Consider the following 15,284-nt stretch of genomic DNA (forward strand, 5'->3'; position numbering starts at 1 on the left):
TTGGGCATCATTTCCTGAGATACTGAAGGAAGATGTGAAGGGCACATCCTCTAGAATCAATATCTGGATTCAAATCCTACCACAGCTACTCACTAGTCCTGGGGTGGGCAAACTTTTTGACTCGAGGGCCACAATGGGTTCTTAAACTGGACCGGAGGGCCGGAACAAAAGCATGGATGGAGTGTTTGTGTGAACTAATATAAATTCAAAGTAAACATCATTACATAAAAGGGTACGGTCTTTTTTTTTTTTTTTTAGTTTTATTCATTTCAAATGGGCCGGATCTGGCCCGCGGGCCGTAGTTTGCCCACGGCTGCGCTAGTCTGTGACCGGGAGCCCTGTGATTGCTTCATATGTGGAATGGGTTAATAACGGCACCACAGCACAGGGAGGTTGCTGCAGATCAAATGAGATGGCCCAGGTGTGCATGTGCAGATGCAAGAGACATGTAGTAGAGGATGCTGCGCCTCCATTAGCCTCTCCCTTCCCATCCGAAACCCCTCGCAGCATTTGTGGAAAACCTCCTGTGCACAGCCAAGCTTCTAATTAGGGATCAGATGGCTCTGGGAGAACAATCTCAGACAGCAGCTGCAGCGGTGGCTCGCTGCCTTAGTAATATCAGCAGGGCCTCAGGTGGCGACATTCCTGGCCCTGAGCCAGCTGCCTGGAGGAGGAGGGAGAGGCAGGTGAGATGGAGGCTGCCAGGCTGCTCTGTAACTTGACTCTGTCTGTACCATGAAGGACAGAGCCTGCTTTGTGTAGGAGAATGGCAATTCTGCCCCGATTGCCAATCTGATGTTCTTCACATTTTCTCCCCCAGGCTCTCCCTTCTGTTTGTCTTTCCCTCTCTCCCTCCGTTTCTTACACACACACACACACACACACACACACACACACACACACACTGGCTGAACTGGAAAAGGAGGCTGTTAATTTAAAACAGAAAACTCAGGGAATGTAAAAATTATATATGAGCAGCATTTTTCTTTTATTCTCAAAGTGTGTAGATGAAGAATGTTCTGCAAACATAATGACATTGACCATGGAGCCGGCAGCTGCATTGAGGACTCACGTCCCGTTGTTGTCCAGAGCTGCGCTCCTTATGCAGAACAGAGCGAGCAACCAAACAAACCACACCCCTGTCGGTGTGGATGGGGTCCATCCTGATGCAGGCTTCAGGGTCAGCCAGACCCATATCATGTGTGACCTGGGACAAGGGCTGAACCTCTCTGAGTCTGTCTCCTTCACCGTTGATCAGGATAGTCATGCCCTCCTGGGAAGGCAGTTTTGAGGATTAAATGAAATAACCAGTGCCGAGTGCTGACACAGTAGGTACTTGCTAAGGGGCAGCTGGCTCACCTTGAGCTGGTCCAGGACCAGGTATCGAAAGGAAGGCAGCCTGGGAAGGCGGAAGGGAAACAAGCTCGCTGGGCGCCCTAGTTCAGTCGCTTCCCCAAGCTGTGGACGGCAAGTGAAGGAAGTTAGAGCAGGGAGCCATCGGTCCCTTGGTGCTCTGACATCTGGAAGGCACAGGCGTCTGAGGCGTGGACACCGCCAGGTAGGCTAACCGGGCCTTCACTCTGCTCAGGCAGCTGCCTCCGGAACACGAGGTGAAATGGGCAGAGGAGAGGCCAGCCTGGGGTTCCCCAGCCCAGGGCTGAGGCTGGTAAGCACAGGCAGCCCTGCAGGCGGAGCTGGGAGCCCTCGGGAACACTGGTAGCCTCGCTCAGAGAGACCACCACCTGCGTGGACCCCTTCAGACACTTCTCATCACGAAGCGTGTCAACTTCCAACAGAGATTCGGCAGCCTTAGCGCTGCAAGGGACCTTAGGTGACCATGTCATTTTTAGCAGTAGGATTCTGTTTTCAAATCAAAACTTCCATGGCACCCAATACCTAAACCACATACGAGTAGGGCGCCTGTGGTAGGACTGGGGGTGAGGGACCTGACCTGGTGCAGCCAGTCTTTTCACAGATGAGAGAAGAGAGGCCCAGAGAAGGTGAATGAGTTGTCCTAGGACACACAGCCAAGACCCCAGCCCCCTGGCTCCCACTTTTTAAAAGCCAGCCATGAAGATAATTTTCTCATTCCTCTACATAAGCTTGGTTTCAGAGTGTCGGGGGTCACTCTGAAGGGAGGGAGGGAGGACAGAGACGGTGGTCCAGCAGAAACACCCAACATCTTTCACTTCCAGAGCTTTAAGTGTATCTTCGTGCACAGGAGCTGGATTATTCCGTTGATCCGGAGTCTCTGCCTCCGCTCCGGAACCCTGACATCCTCGTGGGTGAGAATGACCTCACGGCCCTCAGCTACCTCCACGAGCCCGCGGTGCTCCACAACCTCAGGATCCGCTTCGCAGAATCCAAACTCATTTACACCTACAGCGGTAAGGAGAGGGTTCCCGGGAGTGGGACTGGCGCGGACACAGTGCATGCTGCCCAGAGCATCCTGATGACACATGTCATAGTACGTTTATATTAGAATTGCTGGTGTCTGTCAAAATGTGTAGTGACACCTAAACATGTGCCCACATTTCCACCTCAACGGCACAAGCATTTGATCTTAGGGAGTCTATTATAGAAAGAAGTGTCTGGGCGGGGAGAATTTTCAACAAGAGCTAAGGTTGGACTACCAAGAAAAATATATGTGGATGAAGCTTGTGTTGGAGTTTCCCAATGGAGGTGATAAATTTATTACTTATTTGGGGCAATAACGTAATCATCATATTTCCATTGGGAATTGCCAAAGCCTCTCAGTGTTAGGACAGTCTCATCTGTCACCTCATCGGTCCCCCTTAGAGTAGCCCAGACTGGGGGTGGCATCGGCAGGGAACTGATTCAGAGCACTGAGTGACCTGCCCAGAGTCACACAGAAGGTTTTGTAAGTGGCAGAGCTGGGGTGACAGTAAGAACCCCATCACTGTGTCTAACGTCTCTTCTCAGGAATCATTTTGGTGGCCATGAATCCTTACAAGCAGTTGCCCATCTACGGAGATGCCATCATCCATGCCTACAGCGGGCAGAACATGGGCGACATGGACCCGCACATCTTTGCGGTGGCAGAAGAGGCGTACAAGCAGATGGCCAGGTAGCCTCCTGCAGGCGAGCTTGCTCTGGCTCTCCTAATGCTCCTGCATTTGCTGGGTTCTCGCTGGGGAGGGAGACATCAGGCTTGGTCTCATTAGATGTGACCATCAGACCGGAGGGGCACTGGTAGAGCAGACTACGTGTACCAAGTAGCAAATGACTCTCAGCGCATACCTGACCTGTTTAAACCGAGTTTCCTGGGTTTTGTTCCTTCTGGGTGATCAAAAGTTGTTCCTACAAACCAGGGACTAGCAGGTGCCTCTCTTGCAGTGTGTTGGGTTGGAGGAATACTGACGTGTTCTCCGCCGTGAGGTGTTGAAGCTTTCTGACCCACCCAGGGCAGCAGAGCCCAGTGGTAGATGAACACAGGTGCCAGTGTAGATTTGGGTTTTATCCTAATTTTTCCACTTGTTTTTGTATGGCCTTGTGGAGTTCTTGCTTTGCTGGCAAACATTTATTAAAAGCCTCCTGTGACCACACACACATTCCTGTACATCATCCTTGCACCCTCGGGGTGGCCGTGATGGAGATGCCTGGGCAGTAAACAGAATCCAGAGCCATCGCGCAAGGTCACCCAGCACGTACGAGGCTGGGATTGGCACTGAGATATTTTTACTACATATGTAATTTATTTTTCCCATAACCAGGTTCTTTTGGCTTCAATATCCTCATCTGTAATGTATGAAGAATAAAACACCACCTTATTTTTGTAGATCCTTTCACATTTGCAAAACAACTTTCACAGTAATCTTTGAGTCTCCCAACACTCCAGTGAAGTCAGCTGAGCTACCATCGTCGCCCTCATTTCACAGATGAAAACCTGAAGTGAGGGACCTGGTCCTGCTCATTATTTACCATGTAACCTTGGGCCCAGGGCCTGGTCCCCTCAGCGCCAGGGTCCTCACCTGTGAGCTGGGTGCACCCATTCCAAGCTCCACTGCTTGTCATCAGGAAAAGATAATGGCGGCTTAGACAAGGTAGACGCGTGTGGTTCTCTCCTGGGCAGGCAAGGCTAACACAGGACCTCTGCCAATCACCAGGGACCTGGTACCTTGCAGCCCCCCACCCCTGAGGTGGCACTCGTCATTGGGGCCAAGCTAATACTTTTAAAATAAAAAAATTGTTTTTGTTGATTTCAGAGAGAGAGAGAGAGTGAGGGAGAGGGATAAAGAGGTAGAAACATTGATGAGAAACATCGATCAGCTGCCTCTGGGGGTCGAGCCTGCAACCCAGGCATGTATGCTGACCAGGAATCACACCGGTGACCTCTTGGTTCATGGGTTGATGCTCAGCCACTGAGCCACACCGGCTGGATCCAAGCTGATACTTAGCCATTTCCTGCACATGCTGGGTGACAGAGTGCCAGGGAAGGTTGTGCCCCTCCAGGTGAAGGAGACTTTCCAGAGCCCCGCAGAGCACTTCTGATCACAGCTCATTGATCAGGACCCACCCACTTGGCCATGCCTAGCCACAAAGGAGCCTGGGATATGTTGTTTTTCACATGGACAGCACTGTGCCCACTAAAAATTGGGGCATAGTCCCTAGGAAGAAATGGGAGAGTGAATGCTGGGTAGGGAATTGCCAATTAATAACCAAATACCTTGGTTTCTGCCACAGCACGTTTTCTCCCAACCCTAACACACCTGTGTTGTCACAGTGCATTCTGGGATTTTCCCTGGCTCCCTGCAGGTCCAGGACATCCCCTTAATTAGCGTCCCTGGCTCAGGGCCCAAAGGGCCAGGGCTGCTCCTGGACACCAGAGTATGTGCTGCTTGGAGCTGCAGGGCTGAGCCAGCTTCAAGCTTAAAAAGCCAGGTTTCTACAGGTCTGTCTGTCTAACTGTAGTAGCAGAACAAACCTAAAACAGGCTCCTGTGGGACTTTCTGAGGCTAGACTGGGATCGGGAGAGCCCGGCATTAATAACCCCAGCCCGATCGTACCCTGCCGGCCAAGGGCCCTCTCGTCCTCTCAAGCATTCATAAGGGAGGCTGTGTGCTCTGTGCCCTGGGTCAAGTCTCTTACTCTCTCTGAGTCACTGTTTTACTTATCTGTAAAATGGGTAAAAGCGGCATAGGATTTTTGTGAGGCTTGAATGAGAATCCCTGTAAAGTATTCACGGAGCCCCTGACACATAAGCCATGCTGGATACATAAAATGGCATTATAATAAAGTTCTACCACCATAATCTCATGACATGAAAAGTTCAATGCATTTTTTAAGCTCTCTGAGTTATGCAGCAGAGCATTTTGGCTTGCAGAGCACCTAAATATGTTCCCAAGCGTATTTTGAATAACGGCTCTCCAAATAATGTGTTTATTTTATTTTATTTTATTTTTTTTTTAAATCTTTATTGTTCAGATTACATTTGTTCCTCTTTTTTTCCCTCCCATAACTCCCCTCCTCCCAGTTCCCGCCCCACCCTCTGCCCTCACTCCCCACCCACTGTCCTCATCCATAGGTGCACGATTTTTGTCCAGTCTCTTCCCGCATCTCCCATTCCCCTTTCCCCCCCAAGAATAGTCTGTCCATTCCCTTTCTATGTCCCTGATTCATTATAATCACCAGTTCATTCTGTACATCAGATTATTTATTCACTTGATTCTTAGATTCACTTGTTGATAGATGCATGTTTGTTGTTCACTATTTGTATCTTTACCTTTTTCTTCTTCTTCCTCTTCTTAAAGGATACCTTTCAGCATTTCGTATAATACTGGTTTAGTGGTGATGAACTCCTTTAGCTTTTCCTTATCTGTGAAGCTCTTTATCTGACCTTCACTTCTGAATGATAGCTTTGCTGGATAAAGTAATCTTGGTTGTAGGTTCTTGCTATTCATCACTTTGAATATTTCTTGCCACTCCCTTCTGGCCTGCAAAGTTTCTGTTGAGAAATCAGCTGACAGTCGTATGGGTATTCCCTTGTAGGTAACTGAGTTTCTTTCTCTTGCTGCTTTTAAGATTCTCTCTTTGTCTTTTGCTCTTGGCATTTTAATTATGATGTGTCTTGGTGTGGTCCTTTTGTTTGGGGTTCTCTGCGCTTCCTGGACCCGTAGGTCTATTTCTTTCACCAGGTGGGGGAAGTTTTCTGTCATTATTTTTTCAAATAGGTTTTCAGTATCTTGCTCTCTCTCATCTTCTGGTACCCCTATAATTCTGATGTTGGTACGTTTGAAGCTGTCCCAGAGGCTCCTTACACTATCTTCGTATTTTTGGGTTCTTTTTTCATTTTGCTTTTCCAGTTGGGTGTTTCTCGCTTCTTCTCATTTCAAATCTTTGACTTGATTCTTGCCCTCCTCTGGTCTGCTGTTGGGAGTCTTTATAATATTCTTTATTTCAGTCAGTGTATGCTTACTTTCTAGATGGTCCTTTATCACACCATCGAGGGTCTCATTAGATTTCCTGTATATCTCATCAAGTTTATCGACAGACTCTAGAAGCCTCTTGAGAGACCTCAAAAGTGTGGTTCTGAACTCAATATCCTCCCTTGATAGTTTTGTCCTGTTTCTTTGTCTCTGCATTTTTTACGCTTTCTTGGTACACCCCCTAGTAGTCTTTGTGCGCAGTCTTCTTGTAGTTAAGCCCTGACTGTTGTAGTTAATACTAGAGGGATTTGACCACCAGGCTGACCGGCTGTGAGAATCAGCTGTGTGGAAAACTTCTGTCCTCTGGGGAGGTGCTAATCTAGCCTTTGCCTGAGGCGATCCAGCAAATGGCTCTGCGCAGGGCTTGGGCAGGGCAGGATCAACAGGGCGGGTGGAGGGAGCAGTTATGGCTGCTCTCAGTCCCGATCCTAGAGGCTCTGCTTCTCAGAACCCCGGCCGCCACTGCAAACCTCGGAGAGAAGGCTGCCCTCAGATTCTAACTGATGCCAGACAATCCCGCTTCTCCCGTCTGAGTCTGAGTCCCTAGAGACTCGCCCAGATCTGGAGCCCAGAGTCTGAGACTCCCTCCTGATTGAAAACGACAACCACGCCCTCAGCCACCAGCCCGCTTTGCGCGCGCACCTCGGTACCTTTATATTTTCCACACTGCGCCTCTTCTGAGCTTCAGTATGCTGTTCTCTTTCCTTCTAGTTGAAGAGTCTCTCCTCAGCCAGCTTTCCTGTGGTTCTGGGTGATGTCTGTTCCGTCTTTTAGTTGTATTTTTGAAGTGGTTGTTTGCGGCAGCAATCTCCGGTGTTTACCTATGCCGCCATCTTGGTTATTCTCCTCCAAATAATGTGTTTAAAATGCTTCATATTTAAGTGGGGATATGCAGGAAGGAGTTGACATAGGCTCACTCTCATTAGAGGCCTGTTGGCGAAGATGGCCCATGGCTGGCCCCTGGGGACTTGGACTTCAAGAAGGTTCTCCCCATTTCCTCATTGATGAGCGTGGCTCACTGTACTGACGCTTACTTCTGGGCTCATGCTGAACATCTGCTTTCCTCTGGGCACCTGGAATGTTGGTATCTGTTAGGGCGGCGGTTCTCAACCTGTGGGTCGCAACCCCTTTGGGGGTCGAACGACCCTTTCACAGGGGTCGCCTAAGACCATCGGAAAACACATATATAATTACATATTGTTTTTGTGATTAATCACTATGCTTTAATTATATTCAATTTGTAACAATGGAAATACATCCTGCATATCAGATATTTACATTACGATTCATAAAGTAGCAAAATTACAGTTATGAAGTAGCAACGAAAATAACTTTATGGTTGGGGGTCACCACAACATGAGGAACTGTATTAAAGATTGAGAACCACTGCGTTAGGGGATGCCTGAGTGACCAGCCCCAGTAGGAACTCTGGGCACTGGGTCTGATGCGCTTCCCGGGTAGACAGCATTTCCGCGTGTTGTCACAGTGCACCGCGGGAAGAATTAAGTGTGTCCTGTGGACTCCACTGGGAGAGGACTCCTGGAAGTTGACGCCTGGCTTCCTCTGGTCATGGCCCATGTGTCTCTTCCCTTTGCTGAGTTACTTTGTATCCTTTTGGTGCAATAGATCTTAGCCGGGCCTACGACTACATGCTGAGTCCTGTGGGTCCTCCTAGTGGACCACTGAACCGGGATTGGTCTTGGGGATCCTCAACACAGGAGACATAGGACACAAAATTGTGTCTTCAGCATGGTCCCATAGGAAGAAAGACCGGGAGGAAATTCTCGAATGCTGGAAACAGGTACGTTAGAGCAGCGATTTTCAACCTGTTTCATCTCACAGCACATCAACTAATTACTAAAATTCTAAGGCACACCAAAAATTTTTTTTGCTGATCTGATAAGAAAGTAGGTAGGATTTTGATTCATTCACACTGGACAGCATTGTTGTGTTGGCTGTTGTCAATTTCTTATTTGACAACCTAAGGGAGAAGAGGTCCGTGCCCCTGACTGAATGGTCAGGTAGTGCATGTTTCACAAATCCTTGTGGGAAAACCATGGTGCCTGCCGCCAGCACGCGGGCTGAAAAGCGCTGCTTTGGAGTGATGACACAGTGTCCCTTCCAGCTGGTCTGCATTGTTCTTAGTGAGTAGATATTGCTTTTTTAATAAGAAGGAATGAACATGCTAAAACCCTTTCATTTGTTTGCTTTAGAAACAATAAAAATCAGTCAATAATTGTGAGCGGGGAGTCGGGTGCTGGGAAGACGGTGTCTGCTCGCTATGCCATGAGGTACTTTGCCACCGTCAGCAAGTCGAACAGTAACGCCCACGTGGAGGACAAGGTGCTGGCGTCTAACCCCATCACCGAGGTGTGTGCCCCGGGGGGGTCGGGGCGGGCTGGGAGGCAGTGGCGTGTGGTGAGGGAGAGGCGGGCTGGACTGTGTGTGTGTTGTCCTGACTAACCATAGTTCCCTCCCCGCAAAGACCTGACTAACCGAAGTGCCATGCTTCTATGTCTCTGTCCAACCCCAGAGGGAAGGTGAGGGTGGGTGGGAAGAGATTAACCAAAGAATTTATATGCATAAATGCATAACCCATGGCCACAGACACTAATGTGGTAAAGGCCTGGGGTGGGGTGGGGTTGGGGGGCCAGGTGCAGTCTAGCAGGGGTCAATGGGGGGTAAGGGGACACCTGTAATACTTTCACAATAAAGATAAGTTAATAATAATAATGATGATGATGATAATAATAAAGATCAAAGAAGTGAGGGTGAGAAACAGCCTGGAATGCTGTTCTCGGTGGGATCTGAAGGAGATGGGGCAGAGATTGCTGCCTCTGAGGCTCCGCCCCTGTCTGCTGGGCTAGAAATTCTACCAGCAGCTTTCAGGAGCCCCCTGTTTACATTTGCATCCCGGGGAAGTGTCCTCAACCACAGACACCAGTGCACGGAGGCCAGCCGAGTTCTGCAGCCAGCGGCACCAACTGTCCTGAGCTGAGTGTTAAATATGCAGGCCTTGTATTGTGAGCTATTGTGAAACCCATGGGAGCTTGGAATCAATCGTGGTGGGAGTATCCACACCTTAAAAATCAGCACATGCCACGTAGCAAGGCTCTTCCTCTTTCCTACAGCGGATTCATCAGCATAATATTGACGGTCACGTGTGGGCGAGGCCAGCGGTGATAGCAGCCAGGGCTGAGGACACTACCCTCTCAGAAGAAGGGGCATCCGAAAGGCTCGGGGCAGGGCCCAAAGGCCAGCTCTGGCTGCCTCGCAAAGTGGGAAGAGGATTGACTTGGGTTTATTTGGAAGTGGAGCAAGTAATTAAGAACATTAGATTTCTAGACCTCTCCTCTCTGCTTTCTCCTCAGTGAATATCTATGTATCAGACCACCTATGTTGTGTAAGCACTGTGCCAGGTAATATGGGATGTAATGGGAAAGAGTAAGACCCAGTCCCTAAGTTTTAAGGCTCCTCTAACATGAGCATGTTTTCAAGTTAAATAGAAACATAAATCACAGTCCAAGGAAGCAATAGAAGAGTCAAGAGGCCCTGCCCGGTTAAGTGCCCAGTGGGTGATTTTATGGTTATTTGTTCAGAGTTGGCCTTGCCCACCAGCCTATGGGCTCCATGAAGGCAGGACCAGGTCTGTTGGGTTCACCTCTGCCTCCCGAGCACGTGGCCCATGGCAGGGGCTCGGTAAATACACGTCGTAATGAAGTGTGGTGACCGGGGCAGGAAGCACAGTATATGTGCATAAGAAGGGCACTTCTAGACAAAGGTGCTCAGGAAAGGAGATGGGCAGAAGGGACGGAATTCAAGGATAGAAGTAAAAAAGCTGAAATCGTGCTCAGAGTGGGGGGGTGGGGGGAATGGGAGAAGGCAGTTTTTCGGTTAAGGGAAGCGGTAAGGGCTAAGGATAGAAATAAAGGTTGAATGAAGGATGTGGACTTTTATACTATGTGGGGCATGGATGAGGCGAGGCACTCTATATTATCTCATTTTCCTCCCAGTTCTGTAGGGTGCTTATTTTCCCCATATTACAGAGAGAGATGAAATAACATTTCTAGCATCACACAGATAGTAAAAAGGAACCTGGGGACCTGAAGCATCAGAGCCTGCACTGTTTCTGTTCTGTTCAGCGTCTGCCAGAGATTGAGGAGAGCGCTTTCCCACTCACCAACCGCCCTCTGCCCGCCCCCCCCCCCCCCAACCCCCCGCATACAGGATTGGATTTTACTAACACTGCTCCAATAATGTTAATGCAGAGATATTTTTGATGTGGTGTGGTTATTTCAAGAGAGTTCTATGTTTTGCAGGCTGTTGGAAATGCCAAGACCACCCGCAATGACAACAGCAGTCGGTTTGGGAAATACACAGAAATCAGTTTTGATGAGAGAAATCAAATTATCGGAGCCAACATGAGAACTTACCTGCTGGAGAAATCCAGAGTTGTCTTTCAAGTAAGGATAAAAATATTCGTTAAATTTTCCTTTTCCCAACTTTTTAAGTATTGTTTCCATTCATATACTCATTAGACAGCCTACATTGTTCTGTGACTTGACTAGAGTCACTTCATTTACAGTTTGGTTTCTTCTGTTCTTAAAAACGTTTTTTTTTAATTTTTATTAAATTTATTTGGGTAACATTGGTTAATAACATCATGTAAATGTCAAGAGTACAACATGATAATACAGCATCTTTATACATTACTGTGTGCTCATTACCTGAAGTCTAGTCTCTTCTGTCCCCATATATTTGACCCCTTTTATCCTCTTCATCCTGCCCCCACCCTCCTTTCTCTCAGGTAAGTACTGAGCCAAACTGGCCAGGGCCATTTGTTGCTTTTTGTTTTATATCCCACATAGGATTGAAATCATACTGTTCTTATCTTTTTTTATCAGACTTATTTCAGTTATAATGCCCTCAAGATCCATCCATATTGTCACAAATGGCAATATTTCGTCCTTTTTTATGAGTAGTATTCCATTGTATATATGCACTACATCTTCTTTATCCAGTCTTCCACTGAAGGACACTTAGGTTGTTTCCGTATCTTGACTGTTGTGACTAATGCTGCAATGCACTTAGGGGTACATATATCTTTTTTTTTATTTTTTAAGAGCAGTTTATTGATTTTTAGAGAGAGAGGAAGGGAGGAAAGAGAAACTATGTGAGAGCATAGCATCAATCAGCAGCCTCCTGCATGGCCCCCTACCGGGGCAACCCCCAGAGACTAGACTTTATTTATTTATTTATTTTTTAAATATATTTTATTGATTTTTTACAGTGAGGAAGGGAGAGAGATAGAGAGTTAGAAACATCGATGAGAGAGAAACATCGACCAGCTGCCTCCTGCACACCTCCCACTGGGGATGTGCCCGCAACCCAGGTACATGCCCTTGACCGGAATCGAACCTGGGACCTTTCAGTCCGCAGGCCGACGCTCTATCCACTGAGCCAAACCGGTTTCGGCCAGAGACTAGACTTTAGGTAACGAGTGTCGGCCTGTGCACCAAAGGGTCTTGGGTTTGATTCCCAGTCAAGGGCATGTATCTGGGTTGCAGGTTCCATCCTCCGCTTCAGTCAGGGCGCATGCGGGAGCCAATCAATGTGTCTCTCTCTCACATTGATGTTTTTTTTCTCTCTCTCTCCCCCCTCCTTACCCTCTTACTCTCTGTAAAAATCAGTGGAAAATTTATCCTTGGGTGAGAACCAAAAAATGTTTAAAAATAAAAAATAACATTTTCTCTGGGGTCATTATTTGGAGGGCCACCAGAGCCACCAGTTCTCCGTCTGCAGGGCCGGCCTATGGGCCAGCAGAGGGAGCAGGGTGGGTCCCAGCATGGCTGACGCAGCAGAAACCGAGGTAGGTGCCTGGGTCCCCAGAACAGAACTGTCGATCCAGGATCAGCCATCCAAGACCCCCTGGTAGAAACCTCACATTTTCACTTACAAAGGACTGGTGTAATTTGGGGTCTTTTCCTTCTTTTACAGTCAGAAAATGAACGAAATTACCACATTTTCTATCAGCTTTGTGCATCTGCACAGCAGTCGGAATTTAAACATCTTAAATTGGGTACGTGATGGATGGTATGTGGGAGAGTCTCTCTTTTAAATTCTAGGTTAACTTCTTCTTACGGTAACATCACTTCAAAAATATATTCTGTCCAAAGATACAAGATCCTTGGGTTTTGGTGTGGAATGGGTGCCTCTAAGGAGATAGATAAGGGCTGGAGGGTAGGGTGGGCCCACGGAGAGCGGAGCCCTTCAACCCAAGGCCTCTTTTCAAGGTCATGGGGATTGCGTCATCGAGCTAGAGCCACGTGGAGAAGGCCTCCTGACAACTAGAAGTTATGCTCTAGGTCTCCAAACTTTTCTTTTTATCTGAACTTGTCGGTCATTTTTCTAATGTGTATGACGTATTTGTTCCTTCTAAGATAGAGTGCTTTTATCATAATTTGAACTTTCCTGATGACTCAAGGTCACCATTTAGGAAGTCATAATGAAGTCACACGAAGATACTATCCCTGCTTTGTGCTCTAAACAGACTGTGAATAGCGAACGTGGAAGAAGGGTAGACTACTATCCAAATATCAGATGCACAGGAGGTCATGATCTTGTTTGTGGTGATGTTTATCAGGGTACACATCTATCAAAACGCATCAAAGTGAACATCTAAAATGTGTGTGGTTCATTGTACATTTAATAAACCTCACTAAAAAGTGTCTGTGACACCGACATTTGTACAGAAGCTTGACACAGAAAGCTGTGTAATAGAATCGTTAGATGTGGGATCAAAAACCATGAGTGTTGGAGGCAGCCTGTGTTTAAGTTCTTGCCCCGCCATCCATGCGGGACCCTGAGGAAGTGACTTTTCTCTTCAGAGCCTCAGCTTCTGTAGGTAGAATTCTAGGGAATAAATGGAATAATGTGTGTAGAATGCTTACTATAGTTTATTAAGAACTTCCCTTTTTGATAAACTTGGGTGTCCAAGTTTTTATGCTACAGATGTAATAATCTTGTGATTTCAGGGAGTGCGGAAGAATTCAATTACACGAGGATGGGCGGTAACACCGTCATTGAGGGGGTGAGTGACAGGGCTGGCATGGAGGAGACGCGGAAGACCTTCACACTGCTGGGTAAGGGAGACATCCTGTCCACGGTGTGGCCATTTCCTCTTTTAAACAAATTTAAGAAGTTTATTTATTTATTTTTTTTTAATTAATTTATTTTTTTTTAAATAGATTTTATTGATTTTTTACAGAGAGGAAGAGAGAGGGATAGAGAGTTAGAAACATCGATGAGAGAGAAACATCGACCAGCTGCCTCCTGCACATCTCCCACTGGGTATGTGCCCGCAACCCAGGTACATGCCCTTGACCGGAATCGAACCTGGGACCCTTCAGTCCGCAGGCCGACGCTCTATCCACCGAGCCAAACCGGTTTCGGCAAATTTAAGAAGTTTAAAAGCAAGGGTGCCCAGCATGCATGTGTTCAGATTATTCCTAATAAATCCTAATTTTAGAATGAGCCTATCAGAACGTAGAGGCCAAATGATCAAAACTGTGTCTCTCCCGGAAAAGATGGAGCCCCCAGCTTCTTTGTTCTCTGCTTGCAGTTGCTGGGAGGGCTGTGGCCCTGTGGGTGCTCTGAAGCGCTTCTGGGCTGACCAGGGAGTAGCCTGGCAAAAAAGCTTCTGCTCAGTGTGAGACCAGAGCCAGCTCAGCAGGTGATGGGCGTGGCTGGCAGAATGCCAGGACTACAAAGGAGTCTGCATGCTTTCCTTTCCATATGCCTGTTGTTCAAGACCATGTTCTCTTCTGACTGCCTGTGCATTGGCCATTAGACCTCACAGCCTAGTACTTAATTATCTGTTGTCATGTATTTTCTTTTTAAAAAAATTCGTACCCAAGGATATGCTTATTGATTTTAGACAAAGGGGAAGGGGGGGGCAAGGAGGGAGGGAAGGAGAGAGTGGGAGAGAGAGAGAAGCATCCATGTGAGAGAAGCATCCATGTGAGAAGCATCCACACCAGTTGTTTGCCTTCTGTATGTGCCCCAACCAGAAACTGAACCCAAAACCTAGGTATGTGCCCTGACCAGAACTTGCAGCCTTTAGGTGTATGGGATGATGCTCCAACCAACTGAGCCACACTGGCCAGGGCATGCTCCAGTTTTTCATGTGTCATAACATAGGTCCTTGACCTCGTGCAGGTCCATTATTATCTCTGGGCATCAGTTTCCCATCTGTAACCTGGAAGAATAATGACAATATTTAGTTGTTCCAATTATCTATTGCTGTTCCCCAAATATTAGTGGCTTACAATGACAGTTTATTATCTCTTGTGATTCTGGGTGGACTGGGCTCAACTGGGCACGTCTCACGTAGGACTGTCATGTGATGGCGGCAGGGCCTGGATCCTCTGTGAGCCGGGGCAGCTGCAACCACGGGGGGCTGGGCGGCATCTGTCTCTCCACATGGACGTCCCAGCTGCTGGTCTCACAGTGAAGGGACTGCACGCGTGTGGCTACCTTCTCCCAGAGCTGGTTCCAACAGGCTCAGGTGGACTTTTCCAGTCTTTTTATGAACTATCCTCAGAGGTAATGTGGTCTCACTACTGCCACATGCTAATGCTCACAGCCAGCCATAGGCCAGCTCAGACCAGGACTCGTGGAGGAGCCACACAGGCACGAACGCTAGGAGGGGGCACTGGGGCCATTGGAGTAGCCACCACAGTAGCTGTGAGTGATGTTGTGAGATGAAGAGATCATCTCTAAAATGGCTTATGAACTGTGCCATGCTGTGCCAGAGGTCAGTACACATTTAATGAAAGC

General features: G+C 47.7%; 1 protein-coding gene across 1 annotated transcript in view; it reads left to right on the top strand.

The window, feature by feature from the left end:
- The window catches only part of MYO5C (myosin VC), a 90,922-nt gene that overhangs the window by 13,488 nt on the left and 62,150 nt on the right, over window positions 1-15,284 (top strand). Inside the window, exons 3-8 of the mRNA XM_070422669.1 lie at window positions 2,222-2,387; window positions 2,944-3,088; window positions 8,660-8,816; window positions 10,766-10,909; window positions 12,444-12,525; window positions 13,481-13,588. Of these exons, the coding sequence (XP_070278770.1) occupies window positions 2,222-2,387; window positions 2,944-3,088; window positions 8,660-8,816; window positions 10,766-10,909; window positions 12,444-12,525; window positions 13,481-13,588 (802 nt within the window). The remainder of the gene's footprint in view (window positions 1-2,221; window positions 2,388-2,943; window positions 3,089-8,659; window positions 8,817-10,765; window positions 10,910-12,443; window positions 12,526-13,480; window positions 13,589-15,284) is intronic.

The sequence above is a fragment of the Myotis yumanensis genome, unplaced genomic scaffold (genome assembly GCF_028538775.1).
Source record: "Myotis yumanensis isolate MYYU_CA2020_CCGP unplaced genomic scaffold, mMyoYum1.0.hap1 SCAF_1, whole genome shotgun sequence".
NCBI lineage: Eukaryota > Metazoa > Chordata > Mammalia > Chiroptera > Vespertilionidae > Myotis > Myotis yumanensis.